General features: G+C 53.5%; 3 protein-coding genes across 3 annotated transcripts; 1 reads left to right on the forward strand and 2 right to left on the reverse strand.

Moving 5' to 3' along the window:
- Positions 1 to 112: 112 nt before the first annotated feature.
- LAESUDRAFT_655698 (uncharacterized protein) lies at positions 113 to 2735 on the reverse strand (the record flags this gene model as incomplete). Its single annotated transcript, XM_040904573.1, has 7 exons — positions 113 to 1081; positions 1147 to 1620; positions 1672 to 1852; positions 1907 to 2340; positions 2402 to 2474; positions 2531 to 2563; positions 2614 to 2735. 7 exons carry the CDS (start codon positions 2733 to 2735, stop codon positions 113 to 115), a joined length of 2286 nt encoding a protein of 761 aa, XP_040763314.1.
- A 146-nt stretch (positions 2736 to 2881) lies between these two features.
- LAESUDRAFT_726859 (uncharacterized protein) lies at positions 2882 to 4265 on the reverse strand. Its single transcript, XM_040909115.1, has one exon. It carries the CDS (start codon positions 3944 to 3946, stop codon positions 3086 to 3088), a length of 861 nt encoding a protein of 286 aa, XP_040763315.1. The 5' UTR covers positions 3947 to 4265; the 3' UTR covers positions 2882 to 3085.
- Positions 4266 to 5542: 1277 nt separating this feature from the next.
- LAESUDRAFT_681059 (Nop14-like protein) lies at positions 5543 to 8682 on the forward strand. The gene is made up of 6 exons (XM_040905750.1): positions 5543 to 5849; positions 5902 to 6246; positions 6303 to 6368; positions 6421 to 7278; positions 7334 to 8122; positions 8177 to 8682. Exons 1-6 carry the CDS (start codon positions 5583 to 5585, stop codon positions 8585 to 8587), a joined length of 2736 nt encoding a protein of 911 aa, XP_040763316.1. The 5' UTR covers positions 5543 to 5582; the 3' UTR covers positions 8588 to 8682.
- The last annotated feature ends 1448 nt before the right edge of the window (positions 8683 to 10130 follow it).

Below are 10130 nucleotides of genomic sequence, written 5' to 3' on the forward strand. Positions count from 1 at the left end.
CTTACTTACTGTATTCACTTACTAGGGCTCCACGGACTGAATAGTTTACGCTTGCAAAATTGTACATTGGGACAGCCATATATCCAAGTCCGTAGTTAGTCCAGTACTGTACTCATATATCGCTCTCATCGCCTTCATGCTCTCTACTGCTACCGCCTACCCAGAATACTCGCCAGTCATCCTGACCCTTGCGTACCCATCCATAGACCCCTTGACGTGCACGCAATCGATCTGCCACTTCTTCCTCCGACCAGTCATCGAGGGATGTCGCTGAGTCTTGACTTTCCATCGACACTGAGCGTCCGAGCCAAGATGGATGCGTGTCACTCCAAAAACCGCCACTGCAAAGGAAACCAGTGCTGCCGCTTACGTCGGCCATCGCGCGAACGGGTTCATCGTCCCGTCGCTTTCCCTTGCGTTCAGTAAGAGAAGATAGAGGCAGCTCCCGGACTTCAATACCGTCCTCCCCAAATGCTACGACCTGCAAGAACGGGGACTGCCCATGTCTACGTTGTGACGGCGTGCATACTCTGCAGCTGACATGCGTAGGCCGAACGGACCAGCGAAGAACGCGATATGGGATTGTCATCGGGATGCTGGGCGGTAGCGGATGAGGCATGATATGAGACTGCTTTCCTCGCGTCAAGACGCACATGCTCGCAGACAACGAGTGGTTCGCCTCGATAGGCAGGTCAAACTTGACTGGCGGCACCCAGACTCCCTTGGGCTCTTTGACGAAGCCGCGCCCGTCCCAGGAGGCACGAGACTTGCGTCCCATCGACGACGCACCTGGAGGGGCCAGGAATTGTTGCGCGCCGTTGGCCTCCTCGAACAGCTCGACTTCGCTGACTGCCGAGTCTGCGATGCGGATGATACCCGCTTTTTTCTCGAAGATCACAAATAAGCTGAGCTGATTGGAATACCGCTGTGCGGAGACGTTCAAAGAGATGACGCGCGAATGGCGGCTGTTCACACGCGATCCGGAACGGACAGCGGCGTCGGAAGCGCTTCTGGACATGGGATCCGTGACCGCTTGGTGCACGAATGCGATACTGCGCGAAGTCAACGGCGTGTAGAACTCCTGCGAAGGAGCATGTTGTCAAAAATGGCGCGAAACAATCGAGTACTAGCATTTGAATGACGCACCTTGATCAGATGGAATGCTCTCTCGCCCTTTGGTGCTTCGTACAGGAAGATGTTAGACTTCGTCGCTACCGCCAGAAGTGACCCTCCTCTGCTGCGCTGATTCTCGTTGCGATAGTGATCGAAGAACAATACGGACGTATTGTGCAGCCGCGAACCAGGAGATGCAAGTGGCGTGTAGTGCGCGGCCCACATCAACGGCAATTCATCCACCATTTCCCAGGAGGAGGGAGAACCGGCGTCAATGGGGCTATCAGACGGGCGTGGCGGGAGGGGTTTCGTGTATACCGGAGAGTCGGCGACCTGCGAGTAGGACGCGTGCGGCTCTGTCACTGGGTCAGGTTCAGCCTGGGGTTGTGCGAGGGGAGCGTCGATGACTAGGTTTCGGAGTCCTTTGGTGATGCTCCCTTGTGGACGATGTCTCTTAGGGTGGTTGAGCCTTCCCGGGGTGTAGCGCAGATTCAGAGGACGATTCCCCTAGCCGATACGTTGAGAAACATACACGACCTGAATTTCAATGCTGCTAACCTTCTGCCCAATTGCCCATTTCGCGAGACTGACAATGCTAGCGAGGTTGTACATTCGTAGCGTACGTATACTATCCTGGTCCTTCGGAGAATCGATATCGGGACCGACCAGAGCGAGTACAACGCCCTGCGGGGTACCTTGACCAGTGCTTTCAGCTTCGAGAATGGACATCTGGAAGACGCTGCGAGCAGCTGACTCTATATGTCTGGTCGATGGAGAAGTACTGAATGCTTACGCTTCGCCTTCCCAGATGTGCCTCACCTCTGCATCCGCTGGACCTTTTTTCACGAGCCCTGTCTCGGTCCATTCGTGTGGGTACATGTCCAGGACGGACAGGCCATTGTCGTGTCCGATGAGTAGTACTTGATCGTTGAGGATTGGGAGAAGACATCGGATGGGCGCGGTCGCGTGAGGGAGGAAACGAGAGCCAAATTGGCATAGCTTGAGATGTGATGGGAATATCGTCTCAGGGATCAGTTCAGCAAGCAGCGAGGGATCTGAATCGAGGCCAGGTGGAGACGCAGGCTGAAAAGAGGCTGAAAAGTCTGTTTGAACGTGTAGCGGTGGCCCATGAACATGTGCTGGTAGTATCTGCTCCTGCGACTCCAACGCACTTGACGCCGGCAGGGAAGTGGACGAGGATTCTGAGACCGGCTCCGAGTCCTGTAGCTGCGCGAGGATCAGCCATCACCGCAGTTGTGCTGGCAGCGCAGAGACGAGGAGGACTCACACCTTCTCCCCACCCACGCGCCCGTCGCCGTTCCAGATCCTCCGGTGTCAGGTCTGCATATCGCTCAGCAGCCCTGGGTGAGCGGATGTCAGTACTCGTCCGAGAGATTGAGAGATCGTCGCGGCACACCTTTTCTCTATCCATTTTCTCCATCGGCCAAACCTGCGACGGGTGCTTCAGCAACCTCCACGTATTCCGATTGCGTTACACACCTCGAGTTTGGCCCGTGCTGCGCGGCAAGTTCGTCGTAGGTGGGCAGCGAGTCGTCGCCACGTTCGTCGCGCTCTGGGAAGACCGGCACGTCATCTTCTGGATAGTCGTACTCGTGGTTCATTGGCAAGAATGTGCAACGCGGTGCTTGGCAACCGTCTGGCTCGACCTTGTTGGGTCAGAGTCGGACATGGGTTCTTGAAATATGAGCTGCGAATAGCCGGACATCGAAAGCGCTACGGATCAGATCAATCCAGTGGCACTGCATTACCATCTCCATACGATGCGTCAATAATAAAATTGAAGCATCTGTATATCACAGCTTATCTGTGCCCGCGTCCGGAAAATCATGGACAATACAGATCCGACACATGTAAGACATAAAGGTATGTAGAATACGATGACTAGAGAACGAGAATACAACGTTCGGCATCGTCGAAGACGGACTTCATCGCCCGTGTGGCACCAGCATCCTCACGAGAAGGCAAGTCCCGTCCAGGTAGCCACAGCACCGACCACTGCGCCCGCACCACCAACAACCAATGCTGGAAAGCGCCCCTTCTTCACCTCGTTCTCGCACGCCTGGTCGACAGCCTCCTTCTCCGAACCTCCGACGTGCCCGACTTTGCTCACTAGCTCCCCGTCTCTCCCGAAGGCCACCAACCGACTATTTTCGCCCAGCGAACCAATCACCTCCGCAGCGAGCCCAACCGTCTTCGCCCCGGCAAGAAGGTCGGAAATACCGTCCGTTGGGTGCTTCAAGATGACCACAGATCCCTCTGAGGTCAATCTTGCCCGATCTAAGAACATGCGTTGCTCGTCTTGGCTAAGTGTGCGACCGAGAGAGCACGCTTTGGCGATATGAGGTGGCCGATCAGCGTCGGGAGTGGAGGGCCTCGTAGACGGACTGTTGTCCGTTGTGGTGCTTGTCGGTGGCACTGCAGGCTTCTTTGTGGCAGGTGCCACCATAGCCGCGGGTTTAGAGGTGCTCGCAGCTAGGACATCCGCCTCGAAAATGAAATCAACCTTCCCTGACCGTCGTCTTTCGCGTTTCTCGTCAATGGGGTCAATCTGGAGCGCCTTGAGTGACTCCGTCAACCCTAACGTCCCGCGGGGCGACGAGTCTAGTGCAGGAGCGGGAGAATCGGCGTAGGGGCACCCTGAGCGTGGGTGGCCAGTGCGCGGCCGTTGACACGTCTTGCAGTGGGGCGTCTTGCGAGGACTCGAAGTGCTGCGGTTTGGACTGGTCCTCATCGGCGACACTTTGGCCCACGAACGGTTTATAGTCACGGTGTCGGTATCAGCCTTCACGGCTGTCTTCGTCTTAATGGCCATAGTCCGATAATGGAGGATGGCGAGAGAGGAGGAATGGTGAGCCTGCTCACGAAGACGTGCGCATTTGTGTCTGTGGTGTAACCCTATGCGAGCCAGGCCACAGCCATGCGCATGGGGTGCGGAAGCGGTGCACAGCCTCGGTAAACGCCCCGTCGGCATGTCCCGAGTGTAGGCTGTAGGCTAGCTCGATGTGACTCCAGTGCGTACGTCGCACGCTTTCCACATGTACATGCATGGAACAGAGCGGCAACGAGGTGAGAATGTTGCACACCGTATTTGTTTTTTGCAACCTTTAGCATCGTTGACATTTCTATGGATCCTGATACAATCATGCCTTGGGTTATCAAGTTTCAGAGCGTCATGTTATAAAGAACCCCTTGACTTACTTGAACGTATTCTCCTTGCGACATCATGACTTTCTTGACCGCTCTTTCAAGCACAATGTCGGGTACTGACCACACAGCCCAACAAGACTTTCGAACTCGGAAAGATCTTACTCTTCCTTCCATCGCCGACAACGCGGCGTTCATGCGTGTTATCCTCTTGATGGTTACATCGCGGGCTTTAAACAAGGAGGAACTTACAAGGCAGCAACTTAGCCTATTGTTGTCCGACGCTGAGTTGGCTTGGAAGATCCATCTAAAGCACGTCGTCACTGCGACTCCGGGCTGCGCACGAGCAAGGTTAGACGCGTGAACCGTCCTGGTGCATCTGTTGTTCAGCTTTTGGATAACGGCCCGTGTTCTATTTCACACTACTCGCCTCGGCCGTGAAGGTTAGAAGCCTCAACGCACCTCCGAGCGACGTATCCAAGGAAGAGTGGATGTTCGTCTGCGATGGAAGCTATAAGGTTCGGTCTCAGCATGCTGTTCTCACGTGAAGGTATTCCCCATCCTGGTTGCGCTTTGTGAGGTACTCGTCGTCATGTCTACTTTTCAATGACACATGCACCTGAACATGAGGTTGCTACGGTGGTCTCGCTCAAGAACCGTGCGTCGTACAACTCTGTCGGTGCCGATGTTGCCTTTGACGTACATTGTCGTTCTCACAGATGTTAGTGATGTTCCGAAACTATTCACCGACGGCAATCTGGTAACTAGTATGAGGGCCGCGAAGGTCTAGAAGGCAACAGGAACCAGTCAGCCACGTTTCTGACACATTTTGTCAAATACAGGTTCAATGTCTCACGAGTTTGACTTATTGTCAGGATAATTGTTGTCCAACTTTCATAAGAGAAGGCGCAAATGATACGGAAAGGCACCGTCCAAAGCTTTCCGGATAAGAAATTTGATGAAGGTATCCACCTAGCAGCTATCTTTTATGATCGTTCTCTGCCGTGAAAAGTTTGTGATGTTTGAGAAGCATCTAACGTCTCCCTAAGGACCGTGCAGATGATGAGTTCCTGAAGATTGTGTCGGCTTGGCATGGAGAGACTGAACAAGATGAGGTTTAGGTGTAGGCTTGCGCGCCATAAACTTGGACGATCGATGAGTAGAGGATGAACCTCAACGCCACCGCCACCGACGCGATCGCGTGACCGTGGTGATCTATCGGCGATCTCAAAGCTTACTGGTTGCCTGCTCACTGTGTCGTGCTAGGTCGACTTCAGCTGTTTACATTTTCTACTTCGCCACCCATGGCAAAAGGCTCGCAGCTGTCGCAGCTGAAGGCAGCTATTAACCAGGCTGGACTGTCACGTCCTCAGCAGAATGGCAAGAAAAGAAAACGCACTGCGCCGGACCAGAAGGACAAGGAGAAGAAAGCAGCGAAACTGCAGGAGATACACCAGAAGCTGAACCCGTTTGATGTGAAGGTCACGAAATTAAAACACGATGTGGGAGGCAGAAGGATTATAGGGACAACTGGTCGGCCGGCGAAAAGTAAGCAGGCGGGGATCGAGCAGGTGCATTCAACTGTTATACATATTGAAGATTGCGCTGACAAGTACGCCGCAGAGGAAGAAAACGCTTTTAAAAGAGTATGAGGAGAGGAATCATGCGGGAGGTATCGTTGATCGCCGGTTTGGTGAGAACGACCCGACTATGACGCCTGAGGAACGCATGCTGGAGCGGTTCACCCGCGAGCACCAACGTGCATCCAAGAGCTCTGCGTTCAACCTCGAGGACGAGGACGAGCTCACACACTACGGTCAGAATCTGTCGAAGCTGGACGACTTCGACAATATGGGGCTGGTTCTGGACGATGACGAGGACGAGGGCCAGATCGACAGGCAGACGGTGCAGAAGGCCCACTTCGGAGGCTTCGAGGAGGAGGAGGCGGAAGAGGATGATCAGGATGAGGTACGTTCTATTTTCGCGTACGTACTTCAACATCCTTGTTCTCATCATATACGCAGCCTGCACGCAAAAAGACGAAGGCAGAGGTCATGGCAGAGGTGATTGCCAAGAGCAAAATGCACAAGGTATGTTCTTCGTGCCTGTCTCATTCCGCACCTGCTAAATAACATTGCTCAGATACAACGGCAAGCGCAACAAGAGGAAGATGAGAGCCTGCGTCACGAGCTCGACCAGGAGCTTGATTCCATTCGCTCCCTCCTCTATGCCCCCGATCCATCCGCAAGCAAAGCTGTCCTTGCAGACGAAAGTGGCGACGTTGCTCCTGCGAAGGCTGTCGCGGAACCTTCGGAGCAGGACCAGGAATACGACCAGTACGTGCGGGAACTCGTGTTTGAGAAACGCGCGAAGCCGAAGGACCGGACGAAGACAGAAGAGGAGATAGCGCTAGAGGAGAAAGAGGCTCTCGAGAAGGCCGAGCGGAAGCGTGTACGGAGGATGAACGGGGAGCCCGAAGACAGTGAGGATGAGGAAGAGGGCACGACGAAGAGAAAGCGGAGGAAGGGGGTCGGGGATGACCTAGAGGATGACTTTTATGAGGAGGACGGTTTGGGAGGCTTAGGCACTGGGTTGGCTGAAAGTGCGGAGGTGGACATGAGTGAAGAAGGCGAGGAGGCTGAAGAAGACGATGGGAGCGAGGATGGCAGTGAAGATGAGGACGAGGAAGATGAAAGAGAAATCGTGGATGATGAGGAGGAGGAGGAGGTCGAGGAGGGAGACGAGGCTTCGGACGGCTCTGATATTGAAGGCGAGGAAGGCGAGCCGGAGGCTCTTGTCAGCACTGACAAGCAGCGGACGGCGAAGCCAACATCTTCATCTACCAAGGAGCTTCCGTTCACATTCCCTTGTCCGACAACTCATGAAGAGTTCCTGGAGATCGTGGATGGAATCGATGACAACGACGTGCCGACCGTGGTGCAGCGCATACGCACGTTGCATCACCCTAGTTTGGCCGAGGACAACAAGGTCAAGCTCCAGGTATGCATATTCTGTCGTCGCTATTCATTTCGTTGACACAGATCACTTCGCTAAGGGCTTGACCGGCGTGCTTATTGACCATATACTGTATATCACATCGCCACCCACGCCGCGGTTCACGCTGCTCACAGCACTGATGCCTCACCTTTTCGCTCTCACCAAAGCATATCCCATACAATCCGCGGAACATTTTATCGCAAAGCTGAATCTCATGCACAAGAACCTTCAACGTGGGCTCTCGCGCGGTGCAACTGAGCCTGACACGAAGACGTGGCCAGGACTGCCGGAGCTCTCCTTGCTACGAGTCATAGGCCAGGTGTGGTCTACGAGCGACAAGAATCATAATGTAGTCTCTCCCGCTCGACTGCTTATGGGTGCATATCTTGGGCTCGGGCGTATCCGGTCGCTGCAGGATTTGGCGAGCGGCCTCTACCTCTGTTCACTATTCTTGGACTATGAATCGCTGTCGAAGCGGTTCGTCCCGGAGGCGATCAACTTGCTTGCAAACGCAGTACTTCACTTGGCGCCACATCGGTTCAAAGACAAGTCATTAATACCAGGACAATTCCCTTGTGTAGACTACGGCTCTGAGCATTGTGCGTCCCTCACCATCGATGTACGAAAGGCGAAGGGTGCCACGATGGGCAAGCCAAATCTCTCTGCCCTGCTCAATGGAACAACGTCCGACGAGCAGTCAAAAGTAGACCTCCTTGGTTTGACCCTGGAACTCATCGGGCGTTTCGCGGACATGTATAAGAGCCTTGATGGCTTCATCGAATTATATGATCCAATCAAGGAACTTCTAGACGGTGTCAGGTCGAGAGACTTACCTGAAGATGTACTGGTGTGTATCCTGATTCCTTTCATTGATTGTGGGGATACTAAACAGCGTCTGTAGAAGCGTTCTACTGCACTTCGAGATACCCTCGGACGACTGCTCAAGTTCTCTCGCGAAGCACGTCGTCCGCTCATGTTGCAGGCTCACAAGCCGATACCCATTCCGACCTACATTCCCAAATTCGAGCAGTCCTCTTCCAACTACCTCCGCAATCATGATCCGGACCACGAGCGCGATGGAGCTGCGAAACTGCGCCGACAGTACAAGCAGGAGAAGAAAGGCGCGATCCGCGAGCTGCGGAAGGACGCACGATTCCTGGCTGCCGAGCAGCAGAGGCAGCAGAAGGAGAAGGACAGGGCGTACAATGAGCGTATGAAGCAAGTGTTCGGATCATTGGAGTCTGAGAGGGCGGAGGAGAAGGCGATGGAGCGAGAGAAGATGAAAGAGAAGAAGAGAGCGGGCAGGAAGTAGTCACATACTATTGTATAGACATCATTGTCTCTCTTCTGCTATATTTTGTCTGTCCTTCGGCACGTATCAGCTGAGAATTATATTAATTGCGTGTCTGTCTGCGACTCGTGAAAAGGGACTGTGGCACTGAGGAATACGGTCACGTGCGCATGTCGCCGATATTGTGGCGACGCGTACTGAACGTTCCCTTGGTCTTTGTGCCGGCACCACCTCTTGAGAACCTTCAGCTCGCGGCATGGTATATGAATCTCGAGATGCCCATTCCAAAATCTATGCCTGCTCCAGTTCCCACCTTTGCAAAATCAGACGAAACATCTGCCGCCGATCTCCTGGAATTTCTGCAGGACCATCTCGGGGGACCTGACTCTGGTAAAGATCCGACGCAAGGCTCGCAAGATGCTTCAGATCAGGCATGGTTTGAGACACTTTGCAGCACGACCCAGCAACTCTTCTCTGCGTTTCCTACTCCCGATGAACTTCCGTGGACTGCAATACACGAGCATGTCAAGATGACCGAGACGGTCCTGGGTGTTATCCCTAATTCTCGCATTAGCATCTTCCCTCTGCTAGTACAGCCAGATGGCTCCTCTCAGCCAATCATACTCCGTCTCTTCAATCTATATCTCATGCTTGAACTTTGGACCGAAATCCCCGTACCAAGGGAAAAGGACTATCCCAGTCCCAGAGATCTACAAGACAGAGTCATGTCAACGCTGGTAGCGGTGCTGCGGCGGCTGGGAGGAAATCTCAATGTATACTCAAGGCAGAAGTACGGTTCAATGCTTCAGGCGCTGAGGCGTGCGCTGTCAGGTTTTATAGCAGCGTGCGATGGTATGCATTTTCACTTTACCGGATCGCTGCTGCTAATGTGACCCCACAAGAAATGCTCTTGCTATCCCAGCCTTCTGAATATCCGTCGAATATTCGTCTCTTCGCAACGCCCGAGTCTAAGCAAGGCAATGTGAGTGTTGCGTGTTATAGCTTATATGTCAAGATTGCTTACCTTTCATGCGATCGCATGTGTCGTGTCCCAGGATGATTTTTCCTTCATCACGATATCTAGTGCTTCATCGGTCCCTATATGCCTGATGCTTGTGACTGAGGTCTGTGTGCGTGCGGCAGACACCTTGCTTTCGCAATGGTACTTGAGCGACCTCGTTCGTTCCATGGCGACTTTAGCGAATAGAACAGTCGACTATGTGCTATCCCCTTCCTGCACAGCAGTAGCGACCATCAGAGCACGACTCTTGTCACGATTAGTTCAAGCTGTCGACTATTCTCCCGACACAATGTCCCAGCTTCCAGCACGAAGTGATTCGGTTCTGTCGCGGCTACTCATATATAGATTACAAGTTGGTCCGGACGCCTCGTGGGACGTACTTGACCAGACGTTAGTGACATGCTCTGCAAGCTTGAAATCCTCTCCTTTGCTTGGAGATTTACAAAATATACTGACGTTACTGCATCTGGAGAGCTGGGATGAAACAGGCAGTATGTTAAGGGTGCGTTAGTGGTGCAGTTTCTCGGTAGGCGGAAATGCTGA

The sequence above is a fragment of the Laetiporus sulphureus genome (genome assembly GCF_001632365.1).
Source record: "Laetiporus sulphureus 93-53 unplaced genomic scaffold LAESUscaffold_25, whole genome shotgun sequence".
Classification (NCBI taxonomy): Eukaryota; Fungi; Basidiomycota; class Agaricomycetes; order Polyporales; family Laetiporaceae; genus Laetiporus; species Laetiporus sulphureus.